Source organism: Muscardinus avellanarius (assembly GCF_963383645.1).
Source record: "Muscardinus avellanarius genome assembly, chromosome: 6".
Taxonomy (NCBI): Eukaryota; Metazoa; Chordata; class Mammalia; order Rodentia; family Gliridae; genus Muscardinus; species Muscardinus avellanarius.
This window is the reverse complement of record NC_137791.1, coordinates 49856063-49882531: the sequence shown is the minus strand read 5'-3', so window position 1 is coordinate 49882531 and position 26469 is coordinate 49856063. Positions and strand designations below refer to the sequence as shown.

The 26469-nt window shown below is 38.3% G+C and overlaps 1 protein-coding gene across 1 annotated transcript in view; it reads left to right on the top strand.

The window, feature by feature from the left end:
- Positions 1–26469, top strand: part of NFKB1 (nuclear factor kappa B subunit 1) — a gene marked incomplete at both ends in the record, with an annotated part of 117378 nt that overhangs the window by 52865 nt on the left and 38044 nt on the right. Inside the window, 5 exons of the mRNA XM_080697182.1 lie at positions 812–960; positions 17021–17184; positions 19122–19280; positions 21625–21729; positions 24687–24778. Coding sequence (XP_080553308.1) covers positions 812–960; positions 17021–17184; positions 19122–19280; positions 21625–21729; positions 24687–24778 — 669 coding nt within the window. The remainder of the gene's footprint in view (positions 1–811; positions 961–17020; positions 17185–19121; positions 19281–21624; positions 21730–24686; positions 24779–26469) is intronic.

Here is a 26469-nt window from a genome sequence, read left to right as displayed (position 1 = left end):
ACACAACATCTTCCAAGATGTGCTGATCCAGTTTGAACGATGCATGCTGCATTTTAAATAGCCTGCTTCCTGGAGTGTATCTTCCCACCATATAAAACAACCACTATTCTTTCACATATGGAAGCTAGAGCAAAAATAGAAAACAAGAGACTTCAGTCGAATGAGGAGAGAGACCAATAGAATAGTGGAAAGGGATTAGAGGAAAGCAGCAACTCAAATAATATTATGTCTATATATGAAGATATTACTACCAGTCTCACTAACATGTATGGGGAGGGAACAAGGAAGGGAGGGGGAGTAAAATGGCATAGGAAGGGGAAATACACCATGTGATATATGCATGTATGAGCGTATCACTTTGAATCTCACTATGGTACATAATTATAATGCACCAACAAAAGTATAAGAAAAAGCCACTATTAACTTTTTTTGTGGTACTGGGGTTCCTGGGAACCCTTCTACTTCTGGGCTATATTCCCAGACCTATTTTTTTTGTATATTTTTATTTGGAAACAGGGTCTCCTAAGCCAGCAAGCCTTGCTGTGAACCTGCGTGATCCTCCTGTCTCTGCCTCCCAAGTGCGGGGATTACAAGCGTGCGCCACCATGCTCGGCTCACTATTAACATTTTGATTTGTTTCCTCCCTTTCACTTACTCATCCTATACTTCTAAAAATTGAGCTGTGGTCAGGTACATGTGGATTTGCATAATTGTATATCGTACTTTTTGTCCTTACTGGCTTATCATAGGTGTTCTTCCATGTTGCCGTAGAATCATATTTTCTAACACATTAACTGTAATTCTTCCATAGATCTGCAACTATGTGGGACCTGCGAAGGTTATTGTTCAGCTGGTCACAAATGGAAAAAACATCCACCTGCATGCCCACAGCCTGGTGGGAAAGCACTGTGAGGACGGGATCTGCACTGTCACCGTGGGACCCAAGGACATGGTGGTCGGGTAAGTGAAAGCACGTGGTGCCGCACAAGGAGGAATGGAGAATGTAGGGTGCAAGGGCATGGAACAAACAACCTTTTTTCATTAGGAACCTTGCTAAGACTTTGGCTGGCCCCTAAAAGAAACCAAGAAAGCCTGGCTCACTTGGACTCTCAAGAGGAGGATGGCCACATGTCTGGATTTGCCAACGCAGCCCTCAATTCTGTGGTCCTAGACCACTTATTTATAGCATCTTCTTCTACCCTCACATAGCCCATTTTGGATGGTAAATTGTGCTTGGGCACTCATCCTAAGAGGCATTTGTGCCACTTTCAACAGGATTTTCCTTCTCCTGGAAATAAAAGATAAGGACAGATTTGAAGAAAACTAGCAGTTGCAAAAATCAATACTTTACTGATGTGTTTTTGTGTTTTACTTTTCTTTTCTTTTTTTCTTTTTTCTTTTTGGTACTGGGAATTGAACCCAGAGGCATTCTACCTACGAGCCACATCCCAGCCCAATTTTTTATTCTTATTTGGAAACAGGGTCTCACTAGGTTGTGGAGAGCCTCGCTAAAGGCTGGTTTTGAACTTGCAATCCTCCTGACTTAGCCTCCCAAGTACTAGGATTATAAGCATGTGCCACCACGCCCAGCCTATTTTTTTACATTCTTGATTATTTCTTTAGTGGAGTTATACTGTGAACATTTAAGGCATGAAGTAGATAAATGAATATTGTCTCAGTTCTGTGCTGTTTAGAAGGTGTACACAAATAACAAGCCAAGTCGTGCATATTTGTTTTGGTATTCATAGTATTAAAACACACATAGGAAGTAAGGGTCCAATTAAGGGTTTGTCAAATAAAACAAACAATTTTAATGAGTTTCATAGAAATAATTTCAATATAAAAAAATCTTAAGTTTTTTAATAAGATATGTATTATGCTTAAGGACAGGATTTTTTCCCCAAATGATAAAATAGCACATCGCTATTTTATCATTTATCGTATAAACAGATAGATGTAGATCCATAATCCTAAAAATGACCATCTTAAGTCCTACTTTGGGACCACTTAAAAATCAAAGAATTCAGAAGCTTTTAATTTTATTTAATTTTTAAAATATCACAGTTTTCTAATCATAGTTTATGCAAAAGTCTCAATCTAACGTAGTCACTCAAAAGAAAGGAATTGTTCCAATAATCTATCAGGAAGCTGAAGGTAACATTTCAGGCTTTAATACCAGGGAGGTTAAACTATCCTGTTCCTAGGTATTTCTTTTCTGACTGTGAAAATATTCAAGTTTGGAAAAACCTAGAAAGAGCACCTTCTTTTAAGTCACCAAAATCTGATTCTTTTGATGTTGAAGAAAAAAACCTCTAGTTTGAAGAAGCTTACATTGATATGAAAAATTCAAGTGTGCTGCTTGCTCAATATGAACTTATCAACATCTTCTTGAAATTCAGACCACCATTTCCTGCCATCTGTCACTGTTGGTCCTGTTTTAGAAAGCCCTCCCAGTTTACAAGTGACCTGTGAGAGCTTTGAAATGCAGGGAAACTGTTACCACTTCAGATGAATTGATCACTTTGTGCTTCTGCAGACTTACTGCAATAAGTTCCACTCCTTTAGAAGTGTTTATTCTTTTTGGTCTTGTTTAATCTATGTGATAGTCCTATCTTTTAGAGGAAATTATAGAATAAGTTCCCTACTAATGTGTATTTCTATAAAACTTCATATACCTTCTATAATTTGGTGTTTCTGGGGCTTGGTTTAGTAATATTTGATGATCTTAGAAGGAACCAATGGTTGTTTTCTTTGGGGCCTGCATCAGGAATAGAAGTGAATCTCTTGTCTGTAAGCAAAGTGAGGAAAGAGATCCTTTGCTTCTTTGTAGGGCCCAGGAATTGGGAGCATTCATCATTCATTCATTCATTCATGCACTCAACAAATATATATATGAACATCTAAATTCCTGAGTTTGATCATCGTGATATCGTGATGTGGCAGTTCTGTGGGATTCTTTTTTAAATTTCTTGAGAAATTGAATCAAGGAGATGTCCCCTGAGAGTCACTGTAGACTCAGTATCTTTTCTTATGCAGTATTCTATGGAAGATTGTCACTTTTTTTCTCATACAATTTTTCTTTAATTTCGTGCTCGCTCGCTCTCTCTCTCTCTCTCTCTCTCTCTCTCTCTCTGCCTCTGTCTTTGCCTCTGCTTCTCATGTGGTTTTTAAATTTTCAATGTCAGAACCTATTGCTTTTTTATACAAAGAACAGCATGCTAGCAGAGTCCAAAAACCAAAATTCTATTTCCAGTTCTGTCATTCTCCACAGTAAGACTGGGGGCAAGTTGCATGACTTTTGGAGACCTTCATTTCTTTCCTTAGAAGAAGGTTGCATTACAGAATATACCTCCAGGCTCTTTATATCTCCAAAATTCTAGACGAAGCTAGCATTAGCTAATATTATGAAATGACATGAGCAAACTTGCCCACATATGTTTCTATGGCATGACATCGATTATTGTTATTATGTTTTGACTTGCAGGCAAAAATATCAAAAAGAGAAATTTAGAAAGATAGCCAAAGTTATTCCTTGGACTTGTCAATACTAGAAATATAACCAAGATAACCTGTTTTCAATAATACAGATTAGACTAAGAGTATGGATTTACAACCAGGATGCTGATCCAGCACATTAAAATATTCATCTGAGAAGATGAATAGCCTTAAAATCATCAAAACCAAAAGAATTAACCCTTTTTGGAGTGTTTTTCTTCACTTTTCTCTGAGCATGAATTCTCAGTAATCTTAGTTCCAATTTTTAAAATTGTTTTTATCTATATTAGAATATTCATGTTTTGAGCAATTAAGTCTTGATTGCAGGTTTGGTTGCTTTATTGTGGGAGATTTGAGTTTGGGGCTTTTTTCTTTAGTTAACTTTTATTTTCATTCATCTATTTTTTATTCACTTATTTAGTTAGCTTTTACTTCCTATTTCAGTAAAAAATAATCTTAGTTTGGTATTTTATTTTTGCCCTGAATATCAACAGGCTTTTTTTCTTCAGTAATATCTTAGTTCCTTGAAATTTTCATTCAATGGAAAATACCTATTACCTGACTTTGCTGCAGGTGTCTTCCCCATCAAGAGTCACAGCACCCTCTGCAGCCTGTTTTTTTTAAAGATATAGAATCTTTGTTTTTCTTTTTTTCAATTAACATATACAGTATATACCAGCTGGTAAGCTCTAGACAAAGCTGTATAAATTTAGAAATATGAAAGAGGAGTCGGGCATGGTGGTGCACGCCTTTAATCCCAGTACTTGGGAAGCTGAAACAGGAGGATCACAGATTCAAGACCAGCCACAGGAAATTAGTGAGATTTTCAGCAACATAACAAAGACCCTGTTTGAAAACAAAACATTTTTGTTAGGGCTAGCCCTAACAAAAGAATTTGAAGTAGCTATATTATTATTAGCTGAGATAGATTTTAGAACAAACAATGCTATCAAAGATAAAAGAGGGTCATTTCACAGTAATAAAGGGATCAATCATTAAGAGGACATAAGAATTCTAAATGTTTATGAACTAATAAAAGAGCTCCACATTATAAGAAGCAAAATTTTATAGAATGGAATGAGAAATAGTCATATCTATAAATACAGTCAGATTTTAACACTCATATCTCAATAACTGATAGAACCAGTGGACAGAAAATAGGTAAGGATAAAAAAATTTGAACAACACTATCAAACAACCTAATTAACTTAATAAACATTTATAGCTACTTCAAATTCTTTTGTTAGTGTTAGCATGGAATATTTTTCTATCCTCTTAGTTTTAACCTATTTGTGTATTTATATTCTAAATAAATATATACTGAATATAGTAAAATTTTGCTTTTTTATGCATTCTGACACTAACTTTTCATTGGGGTGTTTAGCCACTTATAGTTAATGTGATAATTGATAAGCTATGTTTAAGTCTACTGTCTTAATTATTTTTTTCTACCTATTACATCATTTTATCTATTTTGGGGAGTATAATTTGTATTTTTAGCAGTTGTTTTAGGGTATATACTATGCATCTTAAACTTATCATAGTCTATCTTTAAGTAAAACTGTGCTTTGTATGTATAGTATATGAATCTTAAAATAATACACATTATTCCCCTTCTCTGTGTCTCATGCTGTTGTTTTATATTTTACATCTACATGTTATAAATTCTACAATGCATTTTTTACTTTTGCCTTAGAGAGTCAATTATCTTTCAAAGATTTTTTTTTTTTGGCATGCTGCTAGGAATTGAACCTGGCACTTTATGCTTGCAAAGCAAACACTCTACCACTGAGCTATATCTCCAGCCCTCAAAAAAAATTTTTTTAACTAAAGGAAAAAGTATTTTATATTTACGCACATACTTAACATAATTTGCTGTGCTCTTCATTCTACCTTGTGAGTCAAGATTTCTATCTAGTATGATTTCCTTCTGCCTTAAGTACTCCCTTTAACTTTTTTTGTACTGCTGATTTGATGCTGATGAATTCTTTACGTTCTCATATGTCTAAAACATCTTTCTTCTGCCTTTGTTATTCAGAAATATTTTTGAACAGTTTTCTAGGTCAACATTGTTTTGTGTGTGTGTGTGTGTGTGTGTGTGTGTGTGTGTGTGTGTATTTAAACTAACTCCACCGTCTTGTGGCTTGTTCTGTTTTTAACCAGAAGTCCCATCAGTCTTGTCCTTGTTTCTCTGAATATAATGTGTATTTTTTTCAGTAGCAGCTTTTCAGATTTTCTCTTTATCATTAGTTTTAAGCAATATGCTTATGATGGAGTTCAGTATTGTTTTCTTCATATTTACCAAGTTTGTCATTCATAGGAATTCTTGGATCTCTAAGTTTATAATTTTATTAAATTATTTTTCAGGGGGCTGGGGCTGTAGCTTAGTGATACAGTATATGCTTAGCATGCATGAGGCCCTGGGTTCAATCCCAAGCCCCACAAAAGAAAAAAAAAGCAAAATCATTTTTTTTGCCAGCATATTCACGGACAGCCTCAGATACTTAGTGAAGCCCTTTGCAACTCAGTGAGACCAAAAAAAAAATAGGGCTGGGAGTGTAGCTTGGAGGTAGAATGCCCCTGGGTTCCATCCCCAGTACCGCAAAATTATATATTTTTTCAAATATTTTTAATTTTTTCATACTTTTTTTTATTGGTGCATTGTATTTATACATTATATTGGGGTAAAAAGACTTGTGTAAACTTAAATGCACACATTACCCAGCCAGCCCCCACCCAGTCCCCACCTCAGTCCCTCCTCTTCCCTCCCACTCATGCTTGGTTTAGTGGTTGACTTCAATATGAATAAGTACATCATGCGCTTTAAAGGGTTTCCCTCTCGCCCCCTCCCATCCCCACTGTTAGATTGCCTTATTTCCTCCTCTATAGGATCTCCTTTTTTACCTGGAGCTTCTCCTATGACCCCTTTCCCCATAGCTTTCACATATTAGGGAAAGCATCCGATTCCTTACTTTTTGAAACTGACTGATCTCGCTTAGCACAATGTCCTCAAGATCTATCCATTTCCCTGAAAATACCGCAATTGTATTTTTTTTTTTTTTTTACAGCTGAGTAAAATTCCTTGTGTACATATCCCTCAGTTTTGTAATCCATTCATCTGTTGATGGACATCTTGGCTGGTTCCATAGTTTGGCTGTGTGAATTGTGCAGCTATGAACATAGATACACATGCATTAGTTTGGTAGTTTGGTAGTTTGGTTTACTTTCTTTGGGGTAGTTACCCAGAAGTGGTATTGCTGGATAAAATGGTAGATTTGTTCCCATTCTTCTGAGGATTCTCCATACTGTTTTCCAAAGTGGTTGCACTAATTTGCAATCCCACCAACAATGTTTTAGAGTTTATACTTCTCCACATCCTTGCCAGCATCTGTTGTTGTTTGTGTTTTGAATGATGGCCATTCTAGTTGGAGTTAGGTGAAATCTCAGGGTAGTTTTGATTTGCATCTCTCTGATTGCAAATGATGTTGAGCATTTTTTCATGCATTTATTGGCCATTTGAATTTCTTCTTTCGTGAAGTGTCTATTGAGTTTGTTTGCCCATTTTTTCATTGGATGAATTGTTTTTTTAGTGTTGAGTTTCTTGAGTTCTCTGTATATTCTAGGTTTTAGTCCTCTCTCAGAGGGTTAGGTGGCAAAAATCTTTTCCCATTCTGTTGGCTCTCGATTGAGGTTCTTGACCGTTTCCTTTGCTGAACAGAAGCTCTTCAGTTTCATGCAATCCCACATATTGATTCGCCTTTTAATTTGTTGTGCCTTTGGGGTCTTGTTGAGAAAGTGTTTATCTGTGCCTATGTGTTGCAGTGTTGGACCTATGCCCTCTTCAAGGAGCTTCAAGGTCTCTGGTTTAATTTCCAAGTCTTTGATCCATCTTGAATTGACTCCTGTGCAGGGTGAGAAAGTGGGATTAATTTCCAATTTTCTGCATATGGTTAACCAGTTTTGCCAACACCATTTGTTGAAGAAGCTGTATTTTTTCCAGTGTATGTTTTTGGACCCTTTGTCAAAAATCAATTGGCTGAAAGTGTGTGGACTTGTTTCTCGGTCTTCTATTCTGCTCCATTGGTCTATGTATCTGTTTTTGTGCCAGTACCATGTTGTTTTTATTACAATGGCTTTGTAGTATAGCTTAAAGTCAGGTATTGTGATTCCTCCTGCATGGCTTTTGTTGCTGAGAACTACTTTTGCTATTCTGGGCTTTTTGTTATTCCAAATATATTTAAGGACTCATTTTTCTATGTCTGTGAGGAATGATCTTGGTAGTTTAATGGGCATTGCATTGAATGTGTAGATCACTTTTGGAAGGATGGCCATTTTAATGATATTTATTCTGCCTATCCATGAACATGAAAGATCTTTCCATCTCCTAAGATCTTCTTCAATTTCTTATTCCAATGTTTTCTAATTTTCTTTGTAGAGATCTTTTACTTCCTTGGTTAAGTTTATTCCTAAGTATTTTATTTTTTTGTGGGAGATCCTTAGTGCAAGTGTTTTCTGAATATTTTTTTCTAGTGGATTTATAGTTGGTGTACAGAAAAGCTTCTGATTTTGTATCCAGACACTATGCTGAATTTGTTGATCAGTTCTATAAGCCTTTTGGTTGAGTTTGTTGGGTTTTCTAAATATAGTATCATGTCATCTGCAAATAGTGAAAGTTTGAGTTCTTTCCCTATTTGTACTCCTTTGATTTCCTTTTCTTGCCTTATTGCTCTGGCTAGAGTCTTAAGTACTATATTGAAGAGAAGTGCTGATAATGGACATCCTTGTCTTCCCATTTTTAGGGGGAATTCTTGAAGTTTTTCCCCATTTAACATGATGTTGGCTTTGGGCTTATTGTATATTGCCTTTATGATGTTGAGATATATTCCTTCTATTCCGATTCTCTGCAGTGCTTTTGTCATAAATGGATGTTGGATTTTATCAAATGCTTTTTAAGCGTCTATTGAAATGATCATGTGATTTTTGTCTTTGGTTCTGTTTATATGATGAATTACATGGATTGATTTTCATATGTCGAACCAGCCTTGCATCCCAGGGATGAACCCTACCTGGTCATGATGTACAATTTTCTTTATGTGTTTTTGAATGTGTGTTGCTAGTATTTTGTTTAGCAGTTTTGCATCCAAATTCGTCAAAGATATAGGCCTGTAGTTCTCCTTCCTTGAACTGTCTTTGTTTGGTTTGGTATTAATGTGATGTTGGCTTCATAGAATGTATTTGGGAGAGTTCCGTTTTTTTTATTTCACAAAATAGATTGAGGAGTATTGGTATTAGCTCTTCTATAAAGATTTTATAGAATTCACTTGGAAAACCATTTGGTCCTGGGCTTTTCTTTGATAGTAGGCTCTTTATTGCTGCTTCAGTCTCTTTGATTGTTATTGGTTGGTTTAAGTGTTCTATATCTTCTTGACTCAGTTTAGGAAGGTTGTATTTATCTAGAAAGTTGTCAGTTTCCTCCAGATTTTCCATTTTGTTGGTGTATAGTTTTTTCAAAGTAGTTACTAATAATCCTCTGGATTTCTACACTGTCAGTAGTAATATCTCCTTCTTCATCCCTTTTCTTCATAATTTGGGTTGATTCTTTTTTTTTTTTTTTAGATAAGTTGGCTAGTGATTTGTCTATCTTGTTAAATTTTTCAAGAAACCAGCCTTTGGTTTTGTTGATTTTCTGTATTGTTTTTTAATTCTCTATTTCATTAATTTCTGCTCTGATTTTAATACTTTCCTGTCTTCCACTTGCTTTGGAGTTAGATTGTTCTTGTTTTTCAAGGGCTTTGAGGAGTGTCATTAGGTTATTTGATGATTTTCTGGTTTTCTTATGTGAGCACTCAGTGCTATAAATTTTCCTCTTAATACTGCCTTCAAAGTGTCCCAGAGATTTTGATATGTGGTATCTTTGTTTTTGTTTGTTTCTAGAAATTTCTTGATTTTACCTCTTATATCTTCTCTTACCCATTCTTCATTCAGCCTCCACATGTTCATGTGGTTTCTTTGGGTCTTTTTATAGTTGATTTCTAACTTCATTCCATTATGGTCTGATAAGACACAGAGAAGTATGACACATTTTTTGAATTTGCTAGTGCTCACTTTGTGGCCTAAGAATGTGATCGATTTTGGAGACGGTTGTGTGAGCAGCTGAGAAAAATGTGTACTCCTCTGTAGTTGGGTGAAATATTCTATATGTGTCCAACAGGTCCATTTGATTAATGGTGTTCTTTAGTTCTGAGGCATCTTTACTGACCTTTTGTCTAGAAGATTGGTCTAATGGTGTGAGAGGGGTGTTGAAGTCTCCCAGTATTATTGTTTTGGCATTTATGTGTGGCTTATTAGTCCCAGAGAGTTTGTTTTATAAAAGTAGCTGCACCTATGTTTGGGGCATAAATGTTGATTATTGTTATTTCCTCTTGTTGTATTGTTCCTTTTACCAGTAAGAAATTACCTTCTTTGTCTCTTCTAATAAACTTGGGCTTGAAGTCTAACTTGTCTGATATCATAGTTGCTACTCCTGCTTATCTTCGAGTTCCATTGGCATAGATTACCTTGCTCCAGCCCTTTACCTTCAGTTTGTTTCTATCTTTACTTGTAATGTGTGTTTCTTGCAAGCAGCAGATAGATGGTTCTGTTTTTTAATCCATTTTTCCACTTTATGTCTTTTTATTGGAGAGTTGAGGCCATTTACATTCAGTGTGATTATTGAGAAATGATTTTTAATTCCTAACATGTTGAGATTTTATTTGTTTGAAGTACTGTTTGTTCTTTTTACTTAGTTCTCTGCTGGGTAGAAGTTCTTGTTTCTCTGGTTCTGGCATGTATTACTTATTTCTTCTTTATAGTTAATCTCTTTGAGTATTTTTTCTAGTGCTGGTTTTGAAGACATAAATTCCTTCACCTTCTGTTTGTCATGAGCTTCTTATTTCCCCATCTAATTTGAAAGATAGTTTTGCTGGGTAGGAAATTTTTGGGTGGAAGTTGTTTTCTTTCAGAGTTTGGAATGTGTTACTCCAGGCCCTTCTTGCTTTCATGACTTGGTTTGGGAAGTCTGGGTGATTCTAATTCGTTTGCCTCTAAATGTCACTTGGCCCATTGTTTTTGTTGCCTTTAAGATTCTCTCTTTAGCTTATACATTGGTTATTTTGACTATTATGTGGCGTGGGAAACCTTTTCTCGGATTTTGTCTAATAGGAGTTCTATACATTTCCTAAACCTGTGTATTGACCTCTTGCTGTATGTTTGGAAATTTTTCCGCTATTACTTCTTTGAAGAGATTGTTGATCCCTTTGGTTTCACCTTCTTTTCCCTCCTTTATGCCAATAATTCTTAGGTTATCTCTCTTAATATAGGCCCATATTTCTTCAATGTCCAGTTCCTATTGATGAATTGTTTTTTCTGTGTTATGAACTATGCCTTCATTTTTGGAGTGATCATCTTCTAGGAGCGAGATTCTATTCTCCATGTGGTCTAATCAATTGTTTATAGTTTGAATTGATGCCTTTACTTCAATGATTGCATCCTATATTTCTTTCAGAATCTCTCTAAATTCTTTTCTAAAATCCTGAATTATTTCTACAGTTACATTTCTGATTTGGTTTTCTTGAAATCTCTGCATTTCTGTGTTATCAGGTGCTGTTATTGTGGAGTTGTGAGGGCTCATTGCTCTGTTGTTGTTCCTCTTTCCCATGATTTCAGAAGTTTGTACCTGTTGCTTTTGGTAAATTTCTTTCAGTCTCTAGGTGTCATCTGGTATATTCAAGGGCAAGTTGTGTTCAACAGTGAAGGTTGAGTAAGGAGGGATGAGAAGGAGTAAATGGAAGACTAGGGTATGGTCGGAAATGGTCGAATAGTATATGAGTTTGTTAAGGTAGTACATACTAGATATTAGAGATATTACCAATTTAGTAGAATTCTAGTAACCAATGTATAGTTTCTGGTATAGTGATATGAATTGGCTTCAGTACAGGAGTAGGGAGTGATAAAAAGAAGAGAAAAGAAAGAGGAAGGATAGAGAGGAGAGAGTAGATTTATACAAAGGAAGAAGCTTGGGAGAGGATTTGGTATGGGGGTTAAACAACAACAAAAACAAACAAAGCAAAGCAAAACAAAAATCATAAAAACAAAATAAATCAATACAAAAAGCCCACAAACCCCTCCAAATAAAGAAAAAAAAGCAATCAGATATATACAAACACACAAAGAATGAAAAAACACAAGGAATCCCAACAATGAATTGATGTGACTTTACAAATAAATTCAACAGTCTCTTTCTGTGTAGATACCGATTGCTAAGGGAACCTTTCCCTCTGTGAGTCTGGTTCTCTGTGTCTTCTTAGTCTATACAGATGGTCGGTATCAATGGGGTTGGGTTTAATACTGAATGAAGGTCACACTCCACACTTTCCACAGATTTGGAGTCTAGGTCTCTCCCTGCCTCTGTTGGCAGCGTATGCCTCTGAGACCAAACTCAATGTAGGAGTCTCTGTTCTACACAGCTAGGAATGGTCTAGTCTGACTGCTTTCTGTTCTCCACAGTTGAGATGTCTGTGGGGTTCCTGGCAAACCTAATCAATGGGATTAGAGTTAAGCGTAAAATTTCCCCCACACTTTCCACTGATCTGAGCCTGAGTCTGTCTAGGCTTCCAATATGATCAACAGCAGATCCCACTCCTACCTTCTCTGGTTTCTTCTCCAGTTCACCACGACTTCACTTATTGTGCTCTTGATCTCTGAGGGATGTGATAATCTCTGCTGCCACCACTCCTTCCCTGAGTTGTATCTCAAAGTCTCAGACCCTGGGAGTTTGTCACAGCTGCGCCAGACTCTGAGGCCGCCGAGCTGTGGGCTTTCCTTCCGAGAACTGTGATTACTAGGGTGTAGTAATTTCTGCCACCCCTACTCCTGCATTGCGTTGAACCACTAGATCTCCAATCCAGAGAGTTTATCAATGCTGGTTGAGTCCCTGAGGGTGCAATGCTGGGATTTCTCCTGTTGTGGCTGCAATTACACTTACGATTGTAGTGGCGCTGGGGTGGAGCTTCCACTGGAGCTTTACTGGGCGTGTTGAACTCACTACTGCTGATGGCAATATGGTGTCTCTGCCATGCCCTTGGCTGTGAGTCTGGCATTTCTCCCCTCTGGTTTGAGCTCCGCTCTGAATTTCTGGACACCGTGATGTGCTTGGCCGCTGAAAATGGTGGCTCATCTTCACGCTGAAAGAACTGCTGAATTACATCTGACTGGACTGGAACTGGTTGCTTCAGCTCCTTTGCTCTTCCTCGCTGGAGGCAAGGTGACGTAGGCGCAGTGGCTGCGGCCCCTGCAGGCAGGTTTCTTTCCTGCTTCTCTAGTTATTCTAATCTTTTTTTTTTCTGTCTCTTGTATTTATAGTTTCTATTTCTTTAATGAGTATTTTCTGACCCTGTAAAGCGTTATTTTTGTCGCTATGGAGATCAAGTGTCAGCTGTACTCGTAGAAGCTACTTTACTCAGTCACCATCTTCCCTCAAGCCCCTTTTTAATTTTTTTATTGGTGCACTGTAGTCATACATTCTAGTGGGGTACAAGATGGTGGAGGCATAAATGGACACATCACCCAATTAGCCCTTACCCATTTCCCACCCCATTCCCCTCCCCCTCCCTTCTTCTCATGTTTGGCTTAATGATTGACATTGATATGTTTGTTAATGTACATCATGCACATTAGGGAATTTCCCTCTTTCTCCCTCCCATCCCCCTCAGTTAGGTGCCTTATATGTTCATCTATAGCATCTCCTTTTTTTGTCTAGAGTTCTTCCTATTTTCTCCCTAGCTTCCGCATATTAGGGAGAACATCTGATTTTTGTGTGTGTGTGACTAATCTCACTTAGCATAATGTCCTCCCGTTCCATCCATTTCCCTGTAAATGATGTAATTGTGTTCTTCTTTATGGCTGATTATCTTGAATAAAGTCTTCTTTATTATTTTAACTGTCATGTATGCTTTCTAATTCTGTTTCTGTGATAAAGGCCTTGTCCTCACTTATTATGTGAATCATGAAGGAAGGTTTATTCTAACAGCAAACAAAGCCATTTGGAAATTAGTTTTCTACCTTAAGTAATGATGGAATAATAATATAGGTGAAATTGAATCTCACATCTTAAACAATTAAAAATCATGAAAAGATAGTTGGCGGGCACTGGTGAAGCATAAAATGCTACACAGATATTTGTCATTAGAATTCCTAGGAAATAGCTGGGCATGGTGGTGCACGCTTGTAATCCCAGCGCTTGGGAGGCTGAGACAGGAAGATCCCGCAGGTTCAAAGCCAGAAGCTAGCCTCAACTACTTAGTGAAGGCTCTCAGCAACTTAGTGAGACCCCGTTTCCAAATAAAGTATAAAATAGGTCTGGGAGTGTAGCCCAGAGGTAGAAAAGCCCCTGGGTTCCACCCCCAGTACCACACACACACAAAAAGAATTCCTAGGAAATAACCCTATTTTCCTATAGTAGTGGCTGTTCTGCACAGAAGTAAGGCCTAAATAGGCAAATGATGGCGTGTTCCAGGCATAGCGGTCTCTCACAGCGTGTAGTTTTCTGTGCTGCATTCATTCACCCACATGTGTATTCAATGGGCGTGTACTCAGCACCCACGGGCCGGGCACTGTCCTAGGCACTGGAGCCTTCTGCACTCGAGGATAGTGAGTTCTAGTGGTGCATTTTCTCCTGTGCCTCTGCGTGTGTGCCAGCAGCCCACTGTTTTCATTTCTATCTGGACACACAGTGCATTCTGTATCTGGGCTGCGGTGTAAGCGCTCCTGTCATTCCACCTTCACTTGTTCTCTTAGTTTGTTCTTGCTTCATCCAATCGTTGTAGTGTCTCATTCTTTCCTATACATATTACATATGAACATAGATTTTTATGTATAAATATGCATTTGTTTATATACCCATATGTGTAAGTTGGAACAAGGGCAGAATAAAAGAAAAGTTCTTACAAAAGTATGGAGGACTTTAAGAGACCTGGGCCCCACCTGACTCTCTGAAATCTTTACTATTCCTCTTACTTCCTTCAAGTGGCTCTTTTCACTGCGATCTTTCCTGTCCTTGCCCTATTTTAAAGTGTCATACCTTTTTGTACTATTTTTTTTATTCCCATTCCTACTTTTTTTCCCCTCTTACTTTGGTACTGATTAAACACAGGGGTGTTCTACCTCTGAGTTACATTTAGGCCTATTTTATTTATTTATGTTTTGAAACAAAGTCTCACTTAGTTTCTGAGACTGGCCTCAGAACCTCAATCCTCCTGTCTCAGCCTCCCAAATACTGAGATTACAAGTGTATACCACTGCACTCAGCTTTTATCCTTTTTTTTAACAACACTTACCACCTTCTAAATTATATTATGTATTTTACTTCTTTATTTCTTCTCTGTCATCGCACTAGCATATAAATTCTATGAAGATAGATTATTCAACTGCTAGTAAAAGCTCCTAGGACACTGCCTGACACTAATAAGGATCTGCTTTATTTGTTTAATGAATAAGGTTTTTTTGAAAAAGTGCTTTATTGCTTTATTAGAGATTCTTCATCTCTGCTTATATGTACACTCTCGGGCCTTAGTCCTTGTAGAATTAGATGACAATTCTGATGGTGATAAATAATTCCAACCTTAGAGATAACCTAGGAGGAGTTGGGATGCCAGATCAGTTTGTTTGTTTGTTTGTTTGTTTGTTTGTTTTTGGTGGTACCGGGGTTCCTGAAAGCCCTTCTACCTCCGGGCTACAGTCCCAGACCTATTTTTACATTTTTATTTTGGAAACAGGGTCTCCTAAGCCAGCGCGCATGGCTGGCTTCGAACCTGCGCGATCCTCCTGTCTCTGCCTCCCAAGTGCGGGGATTACAAGCGTGCGCCACCACGCCCGGCGTCAGATCAGTTTTAAATCCCATCTAGAAATGTAAAGTTGATCCCAAAAAGGAAGTTTCTTCCAACTATAATACTACCTCTGTTCTTCAAGAATGTTATATATTTGGAATTAGAAATTAATTTTATATAATTTTATATAAATACCCTAAAACAAATCCATATAAAAATGTCTTATTAAAATGTATAGACAGCCAGGAATGGTGGTTTACACTTGTAGTCCCAGCATTTGGGAGGCAGAGACTGGAGGATTGCGGTTCGCGGGCAGCCTCAGCTACTTAAGCGAGATTCTTCGCAATTCAGTGAGACTCTGTTTCAAAACATAAAAAAGACTGAAAAATAGGGCTGAGGGTGTAGCTTGAAGGTAGAATGCCCCTGGGTTCCATCCCCAATACTGCAAAAAAAAAAAGTAAATAAAATGTATAGACAAATATAACCCACACTCTGAAACATGATTTGGAAGTCTAATAAGCTCTGAAAACCAAAAGATTCTTCCAAGTTTACCACAGACTCATTTGGGAGCAAAATCTAATCTAACCAACATGCAGCTGTTCACTCTTTATTTTTCCATTTGGTGAGTCTACTTGTAGATTTCTGTTGAAAAATATTGATGTGGTTGATTACATTGTGTACCCTAGACCTGCTGAGTATTATGTAATATGCAGTACATGTCATGTATTGCCCTTTTAATGTATCTGGCTGGAGAGACATTGAGGGCCTGTCTTTTTTAAAATCCACTTTACTAAAGTAAAGCCAGCCACTCTAATCCTTGACTTCATAACTTTTTTTTGGCTTTTTTTTAACTTTATTTATTTGTGGAACATATTGAAAATGGTATACATTTAGACTGTGTTTGGAATCCTCTCTCCCAGCCCGTTCTCCTAACCCCCCTCCCAACAATGACTGTCCAGGTTAACCATGCTATATTCATACTTTTATACCTATTCAGATGTAGTTCCCCCACTATTCAACCTCAGCCTTCTTCCTGTCCTATCCTTCCATTCTAGCTTTGCTGAGATTTCCCCTCCATTATCTGGAGTCCCTCTGGTATCCCCAATGCTCCCTAGTTTGGGTATATTAGAGAAAACATATGTTCCTTCTCTTTCTGTACTTGACTGATCTCACGTAACATAATGTTCTCCAGATAGTTCCATCTTCTTGCAAATGGCATGATTTTGTTCTTCTCTCTAGCTGAATAGAATTCCATTGTGTCTATTTCCCATAATTTTGCAATCTATTCATTCATTGATGGAGATCTAGAATGGTTCCATATTTTGGCTATTATAATTGTGCTGCAGAGCAATAGTAGTAAAAACAGCATGGTATTGGCACAATAACAGGCATATACACCACTGGAACAGAATAGAAGATACAGAAACAAACCCACACACTTATAGTCAATTAATCTTTGACAAAGGGGCCAAACTCATATGCTGGAGAAAAGACAACCTTTTCAACAAATGGTGCTGGGAGAACTGGATGTCCATTTGTAGAAAGATGGAAGTAAATCCTTACCTCTCACCATGTACAGGAATCAATTCAAGATGGATCAAAGACTTAGAAATGAGACTTCCTAACTTTTGATTGTCGTTGCTGCTGCTGTATCTATTTTCCAGCTTTGCAAACCTGGGTATACTTCACGTGACAAAGAAAAAAGTATTTGAAACACTGGAAGCACGGATGACAGATGCCTGTATCAGGGGCTACAATCCGGGGCTGTTAGTGCATCCTGACCTTGCCTATTTGCAAGCAGAAGGTGGAGGAGACCGGCAGCTCACAGGTAAGCATCGTAGCCGAGCCTTGTTCCTTGCAGGCCTCAGGCTTTCTCTGCTCACGCATGGACTATATGTGCACCTGCATGCCTTGGGTGTCTGCTTCTCCCAGTCTGACCCCACGCTGCTCCCACCTGTCCCCTGCTCAGAGACTTGTGGCAGCCTGCTGCCTCTAGAATAAAATTGATAATCGCGTGGCCTGATATACAAGCCTCCCCATCTGACCACGGCCACCTTTTCAGCCTCATCGCCAGCTCCACTCTGTATCCACCTCTCCCCTCTCTCCTCCCTTAACACTTGATGCATGTTCATACCTTCTAGGTGTCTTCCTCCGCTGGAAACGCCCCACCCTTCCCTTTTCAACCCATCAAAGCCAGGGTAGAATTGGTCCAAGGATCACCTACCTCCTCTGCTATGCCTACCCTCCCCTGCAGTGTCATAAGGAATCTTTCATAGGTCTCTTCAAACACATTATAAATTATTAACTTTGCCATAATAATGAAATTACTTTTTATTTTCCTGTTTTACTCAGCTTGTTTCTTTGAACTCCATTCCCTGTCCCACCGTGTGCCCCATTTCTGTCTTACACTTTGTCCTTTAGTCTGGCCTCCTGTCCTCACCTCACACTCGTGCAGTCCAAAAATAATGACCATTTTTCCGCTAAGCATGTTTCATCTCAGTAGTCAGGCTCAGAGCCTTCCCGTCATCTTTGAGCCCTCTTCTCGGCCTGTGGTTCAGTTGCTCTGGGTCCTCCATGGCAAACAGTCCTCACTTCATTTCATTGCCCCATCACAGTGGTCTTCTCCTTGGTCTCTGCCCTGCCCCACTCCAGCTTCTCCCTATGGCTGGAGAGCTCTTAAGAAAGCCTATAGCTCCCCACTACTTGCTGGTCTCCATTGCCTACAAAACCCAAATTCTGTCAGCTGGCATTTTAGACCTCCTAAGATCTGGCCCCGAGTGGATTTTCAACTCTGTTTCCCACTCTGCCTTCTCCTGTCAAACTGAACTACTCCATAGAATCACCATGATTTCTCACTTCCCCAACTGGGGACATGCTAGACAGAATTCTTGCTGTCCCTCCTTTCTGGAATGCCCTTACCCAAGATTTATAGCAAATGTCTCTTTTTTCTTTCTCTTTTTAAATTCTTTTTTCTCTTTTCTGGTACTAGGAATTAAACCCTCTACCACTGAGCTATACCTCCAGTCTATTTTATTTTTATTTTATTCTGAGATAGGGTCTTGCTGAATTGCTAAGGCTGACCTCAAACCTGCGATCCTCCTGTCTCCACCTCCAACATGTACTGGGATTACAGGCTAAATGCCTCTTCTTTCTACTGCATAACCTCAAGACTCTCCCCTTCTTTGGATCCTCTACCACTTCATCTTAGCTCTCTTGTAGTCTTTACCCCTTGAATTATTTCTGTTTATGATATTATAAATTGTAACTTTAATCAGCATGGAAACTCCATCAGGAAAGAAGGACATATATAACTGAGTCATTCAGTATCAAACATTGGGTATCTGTGTGCTGTGGGAGGGGCATAGCCCCTGTGCTCAATGAGCTTTTATTTTTCATATTTCCCAATAAAGCAAGTGCATGGTAGGAGTATTATATTCCACTCTTTCACAAGGTTGTGTTCTTAACTCTTATTGGAGGGATAAAAGGCAGAGTGAGGGGAGACAGGAGAAGACAGAGACAGACTTATATATGGAAGACTGTTTTACCATAATCTAGAGAAAATTCAGGGCTTCTCTTAAATATATTTAATTTTGGATGCCTTAAATGGCACTACTTGAAAAATATTTTTACAAACAATATGAAGAATTCCAAAAGAGATATGTGTTTTTGTGTCCCCAACCTTCTTTTGGGGGGCTTGATGAAAGCATGCCATTGTAAATGTTCGGGCTTTCCCTGGGCTTGAACCGACTATGCCTGTGATCCTAGATCGAGAAAAAGAGCTCATCCGCCAGGCAGCCCTGCAGCAGACCAAGGAGATGGACCTCAGTGTGGTGCGGCTTATGTTCACAGCCTTCCTGCCTGACAGCACCGGCAGCTTCACCAGGCGCCTGGAACCTGTGGTGTCAGATGCCATCTATGACAGCAGTGAGTACTTCGCTCCCAACCCGAGGCAGTGCGGTGTAGTGTGGGGAGAGATCTCGGCCCCTGCCATGCAGAAAGTGGCCTCAGCCTCAGCCTCTGGGTTATCATCTGCAAAACACGATGGCAGTCTGCTCCAAAGGTGGATGTCAGATCAAGTGTTTTGAGAAATGCTCAAATAATGTACTTCTTTTTCTCCATACATGCATTACAGTTTGTACATGCAATGCCAGGTGTCTTGTTTATGAACACTACCATCAGGATAGATTATTGATGCTCTTAGTCTTGTCCTTTCTTTCTTTCTTTCTTTCTTCCTTTCTTTCTTTCTTTTCTTTCTTTGTACTGGGTATTGAACCCAGGGGCATTCAATACCTCTGAGCTACACCCTAACTCCTTTTATTTTATTTATTTATTTATTTATTTATTTATTTATTTATTTTTGGTGGTACTGGGATGGAACCCAGGGGCTTTTTACCTCCAGGATACACTCCCAGACCTATTTTATATTTTATTTGGAAACAAGGTCTCACTAAGTTGCTGAGAGCCTCACTAAGTAACTGAGGCTAGCTTCAAACCTGTGCGATTCTCCTGTCTCAGCCTCCCAAGTACTGGGATTACAAACATGCGCCACTACATCCAGCTTATTATTACTCTTTTGAAACAGGGTCTCAGTAGGTTGCTGAGAGTCTCACTAAGTTGCTGAGGTTAGTGTTGAACCTGTGATTCTCCTGTCTCACCCTTCCAAGTATTGGGATTACAGGTGTGTGCCACCACACTCTTAGAAGGGGAAGCTATCTCAGCCAGACATGGTGGTACATGCTTTTTGTAATCCCAGTACTTGAGATTACAGGAGGATCACATGTTTGTGGCCAGCCTCAGCAACTTGTGAGGCCCTTCACAATTTAGTGAGACTCTGTTTCAAAATAAAGAATAAAAATAGGGCTGGGGATGTAGTTTGGAGGTAGAATGCCATAGGTTCTATCCTTAGTACCACACACATTAAAAAAAGAAAGAGAGAGAGAGAGGTAGGTAGGGAGGGAGGGAGGGAGAAAGAGAGAGAAAGAAAGAAAGAAAGAAAGAAAGAAAGAAAGAAAGAAAGAAAGAAAGAAAGAAACAAACAAACTATCTTGATTTCCCCCCCCCCCCTTGGGGACTCTGAAGAGGCTTTGATAAAAGACAGCTGGCATTCTTATCTATCTTCATTCCCACATGGTTACTAGCATTGTTGAGGGAACTTCAAGTTAACTGAACAAGTAGTGTAGTTAGTATATGGCTTCAAGTTTTCTTTCAGTCTGTAGTACCTAGAAGTTTTTAAGTTTTACAGTGGTCTTATGCAATCACCATGCAGCTTTCATGTTCAATCTGCATGGGGTTAATTAAACAAGAGGCGGAGACAGGAGGATCACGCTGGTTCGAAGCCAGCCTCTCTGGCTTAAGAGACCCTGTTTCCAAATAAAAATATAAAATAGGTCTGGGAGTGTAGCCCGGAGGTAGAAGGGTTTCCAGGAACCCCAGAACACACACACACACACACACACACACACACACACACACACACACACAAAAAAAAAACAAGTATTTTCAGAGTACCTGCAACTAGAATAATGGAATACCTAAATGTTTAATTTTGTATATGTAGAAAACTCCAGGCTCCAAGTTCAACAGCTAACTGATTTCTCTAATTTAAACACATTTAAAAGAAGCAAAAAGTTTGTAAAATGGCACAGACTTGTATATCGTAGATCACCTTAAAATGCAGCTGTTGGTTTGAAAAAAAAAAAGGAAGCTTTACACTAAGACCACATGAAACTTTTGCCCCCTAACCACACAGAATCCTAATTTAGTTTGGGGAAAGGAAACATAACATCTCCATTTTCTCTTTGTAGCATAAAAAATTTTAAGTAATTTGAGAAAACTGTTTTTCTTAAATGTTTTAGAGCACTTATAAATGATATAGTACTAGCATCGAAACAAGTTTGGAGTTGAAGTCTTTGCCTAATTGAAATCTCAGAAATGCATTAGCTGAATACTGCCTGAAACTTCAGAAAAGAGCTTTCTCTTTCTTTATTGGTTTTGTTTTCTGTGCTACAGGGAGAACAAGTACCATAACCCGTTCTGCCTTCCTTTCTACCTTTTCTTTGATGGTGTCAAATAACCCTTCCCCAGAAGTGCTCTGAAGACTCTGGGAGCCATTCTTGTTTTATTTGTACCTTTGTCCAAGCAACAAGAAGGATAGCATTCATTTGAACTTGGGTCAAGCAGTGTGTGCTAAGGAAAGCGTCCCTCCTAGAGAATTGGCCTGTGAGGCTGAGAATAAACCTTGATGTCTGTTGCTTTCCTCCTCAAACAGAGGCCCCCAATGCATCCAACTTGAAAATTGTAAGAATGGACAGAACAGCTGGCTGTGTAACTGGAGGGGAAGAAATTTATCTTCTCTGTGACAAAGTTCAGAAAGGTAAGCATACATTCTGAGCTGAAGAAGTGGAATATAATTTCCAGTGTGTCTGGTCGCTTTTCAGCAGCAGACTAGACATGCCCCCTTGTGCTACAGAACTCCTTAAAAACATTTACACATTCCATACCTTTTCCAAGTGTGAAATTGTCTGTGGTATTTTTTAAAACCCAAAAATATAATTTGTTTAAAAATTTCCCTGAGAAATAAAAAAGTGACAATTATAATTAGTAGCTTTCAGTGTTTTTTTTTTTTTTTACTTTAAGCCTCATTATCTGCACTTGGTTAAACTAAAATAAATGAGTTAACAGTCAATGCTTGGCACACATGCAAACACAAAGAAAATAAATAGTTAAGTTTTATACAGTGTAAAATTGTTGCTTGCCTATCTTACAGTGCTTTGTTGTAGCACTGAGGTCCTTCTCCAAACACTTCCATCTGTCACTGTAGCACCAACTAGAAAAGGAAAGAATGAGAAATGCAGGGAAGTTCTCAGAGCACATTTCTTTTGTAGTTTGTACTTTTAGAAAAGGTTGTTGGCATTTACTACCATTATACATACTGTAAGATTAAAAAGTTAGTAAAGCCTAAAGGAGCTTAGGTGCTATTTTCTCAAACGTCACTCATTTTTTACAGAAAGAAGAAAATGGAAGACAGACAGCATACCTATTATCTCAACTCAAGATAATAAAGATAATAAAGATAATATAACTATTACTCAAGAGTTTGAGGCAGGAGAATCAGTCACAAGTTCAAGGCCAGCCTGGGCAGCATAACAAGACCTTATCCCAAAATAAAAAGATAAAAAGTCCTGGAGAGCTAGGGGTGATATAGCTCAGTGGTAGAGTACTTGCCTAGTATGTGCAGAATCCTAGGCTCAACCACACAAAATAAGTAAATGGAATATGGAGTATAATAAAAATCAATTTAGGCCAGGCGTGGTGGCGCACACTTGTAATCCCTGCGCTTGGGAGGCAGAGACAGGAAGATTGCACAGGTTTGAAGCCAGCGCGCTGGCTTAAGACACCCTGTTTCCAAAAATAAAAAAGTATAAAATAGGTCTGGGAGTGTAGCCCAGAGGTAGAAGGGCTTCCAGGAACCCCAGTACCACCCAAAAAATTTTGATTTAAGGCAGGCATAGTGATGTATGCCTAATATTATCAATTACTTGTGAGGCTGAGTCAGGAGGATCTTGAGGTTGAGGCCAGTGTGGAAAACATAACAAGACACTGTCTTAGAATAAAATTTAAATGACTGGAGATGTAGCTCAGTGGTAGAACACTTGTCTAGCATATACAAGTTCCTAGGTTCAATTCCCAGCATGGCAAAAAAAAAAGGGGGGGGGGAATCTATTTAATACAAAGTAGGAATTTTCAAAGTAAGGATATACATAAATGGAAGTGGTCCTTAAAGGAAGTATGACTTTTTGAAAAATTCTCATTTGAGATTAAGTGCTCTGAAGCATAAAGTCAGAAGAAATGATATCAGATTATAAAGTATGTGTATATATTCTTTATCCAAAAAGTTTACACTTTCTCTACTTACTCTGATAACAGCCTTTTTGCAAACAACCCTATCCAAGTAATACTTATTCCCAGATTCCTAGGTGTGCATGACATAAGCAAATACAATTTGAGTGCCTTGTTGTTGTTGCTGCTGTTGTTAATTTAGTTCTTAAACATTATTATTGCATTGGAGTGGCATAGTAAGAAAAGTCTTATCCTTGGCTAAAAGAATCTGAAATACTGGGTCTAGGTTAATGCTACCTAAAGGACCAGAAAACAGTGAGATATTTTATCCAACTCTCATAGTTCTAAAATTTGATGAAAATAGAAATATAAACTTTTAACCAATACTATTATTAGTATAATATATATTAGTCAGTAGTATGGTCCTTCCTATGAAATGGGAAGTGAAGTCAGGGGGTACCAGCCTGAGGTACATTGTCATAATTCTGCAGAAATGGAATCTGTGACTAGAGTGTGACATTTGCTCAATTTAATCACAAGGCATTTGACCATCCCAGTCACTTTGACTAATTACTAATGTAAACTAATAAAGTATTATAGTGAGGCTGTATGGTACAGTATTCAAGAGCCTAAATTCTGAAGCTATGATATTTGTGTTCATATCCTGTCTTCTCCATTCACCAGCTGTTCAGCCATGGATATATTACTAAGTAAACTCTCTGGGCCCCAGTTTCTCTTCTACAGGATGAGGATAATAATAATATACCTAGCACAAGGTTGTTGCAAAGATTGAGTTAATATTTATATGTAAAGTGCTTAGAACAGCATCTGCTATAAAGTGAACCTTATATAAGTTACTGATGATGATGATGAGGAGGAGGAGGAGGAGGAGGAGGAAGAGGAGGAGTATCTCTATGCTGAGTTAAGCCATATTGGGGGATTTTGTTATTCTTCCACCATCTTTAAAGTTCCTCCGAAGTGAATTGATTTAAGGATGGAGAACTGGGAAAAACAAACACTGATTGAGAGAAAATTCAACCAGGTGTGGTGGCACATGTCTGTGATCCCAATACCTGGGAGGCTGAGACAAGAGAATCACAGGTTTGAGGCCAGCCTCAGCAATTTAGAGAGACTTTGTTTCAAATTAAAAAATAGAAAGGACTGGAATGTAGCTCAGAGACAGAATGTCTGTAAGTTTAATGCCTAGTACCAAAACGGAAAAAAAGAAAACTCAGATTAATTAGGCAAACTTATTATTCTGCCATTAAAATGAAACTCAGGGCCCATTCCTGTGGTAAGTAATTTAAAAATTTAGTGATTTGTGAAAATTTTAAATGACTTGAAGCCAATGCATATTAATCGTCTTTTAAAAGGTTATTAAATATTTTTTAAAAGTTTGTCTAGTGGGTAGAATATTAAATCAGCCTTGTTTTTATCATAACTTTAAATATTATACTGTGCATAATTATACCTATATGCAAATGTGTGCAGATGATATCCAGATTCGATTTTATGAAGAGGAGGAAAATGGTGGCATTTGGGAAGGATTTGGAGATTTTTCCCCCACAGATGTTCATAGACAAGTAAGTGACTATTATTACTATTATTATCATGATCATTTTACATTTTCTGTTTTGTTGAAATTCAGTACTTTTCATATATGAAAAATGATAGATCATAAGTATTTATTTAACATCCATGAAACTACTATTTATTTATTTATTTATTTAATGGAACTGGGGGACAAATTGTGGACATTCTACTTCCCAGCTACACCCCCAGCCCTGTTTTTTATTCTTTTATTTTGAAACAGAGTCTCAATAAGTTGCAGAGGACCTACTTAGCTAAGGCTGGCTACAAACCCATGATACTCCTGTCTCAGCGTCTCAAGTACTGGGAATATAAGTAACCACACCCGACAAAACTACTGTTTTTAAGGCTTTTGCAGGTCATTCAGAAAACAAGCCTACTATAGAATCATAGGAAAGTTTCTGCTAGATCATTGGTCTGAGACAATGTCAAGATATTTTATTTAGAGTCTTATTCTCTATCCCGGGAGGCAGTAGCTCTCAGGTACTTCAGTGAAAATGTTTTAGGTATTCTATCTAAGAAGTTATGGTAAGACCTGTTATGAAGACATTTTACTGGCTGGGCGTGGTGGTGCATGCCTATAGTCCAAGTACTTGGGAGGCTGAGGCAGGAGGATCATAGGTTCAGGTCCATCACATGGTAATTTAATAAGACCCTGTTTAAAAATAAAATAAGCCTTATGCCAGGCATGGTGCCACACACTTGTAATCCCAGTACTTGGGAGGCTAATACAGGAGGATTGTGTAGGTTTGAAGCGAGCCTCAGCTACTTATTGAGGCTCTCTGCAACTTAGTGAGACCCTGTTTCCAAATAAAATAGAAAATAGGTCTGTGAGTATATCTCAAAGGTGGAAAGCCTCTGGGTTCCATCCCCAGCACCACAAATATAAAATAAAATAAGGCTTGGCGTGTAGCTAAGAAACAGAACACCTCTGGGTTTAATGCACAGTATTGTACTGAAAAATGTGGAAAGGAGCAGTCTTCTATTTGTGGCTGATGTCATCCTCCATAAATCAAGATTTCCCAGTGACAGCTAAGAATGCTGAGCCCCCACCTTAATGATTATTCTTCTCATGAGTGATTGGTAATGCTATTTCCATTAAAAAATGGGAACTCAGCCACGCATGGTGGTGCACACTTGTAATCCCAGCATTTGGGAGGCTGAGACCAGAGGATCTGGGTTCACGGCCAGCCTCAGCTACTTAGGCCCTCTGCAACTCAGTGAGACCCTGCTTAAAAAATAAAGAATAAAAAAATAGGGCACTGGGTATAGCTCAGAGGTAGAATGCCCCTGGGTTCCATCCCCAGATCTGCAAAAAAAAAAAAGAATGGGAACTATCCAAATGTTAATAACTGACTAGTTTTGTAAAATATGGTGTATCTATGTGATGGTATGGTTAAAGAGAATGAGTAAACTGACATGAAAAAAACCTCAAAGATACAATGCTTAAAAAAAGATAGCTATGGAACAAACTATGTGAAAGTGATTCTGTATTCATATATGAATATGCACAAAGATGGGAACATAATAAATAATAAGAGTACATACATAGCAAGGAGCTGGTACACAGGAATTGTGTACATGGAGCACAGGGGTGGCAAGGAGAACTATCACTGTGCACCATTGTGTATGCCTTTTTATATTTTACAAAATCTTGATCTCGTGAATATATTCCATCATGAAA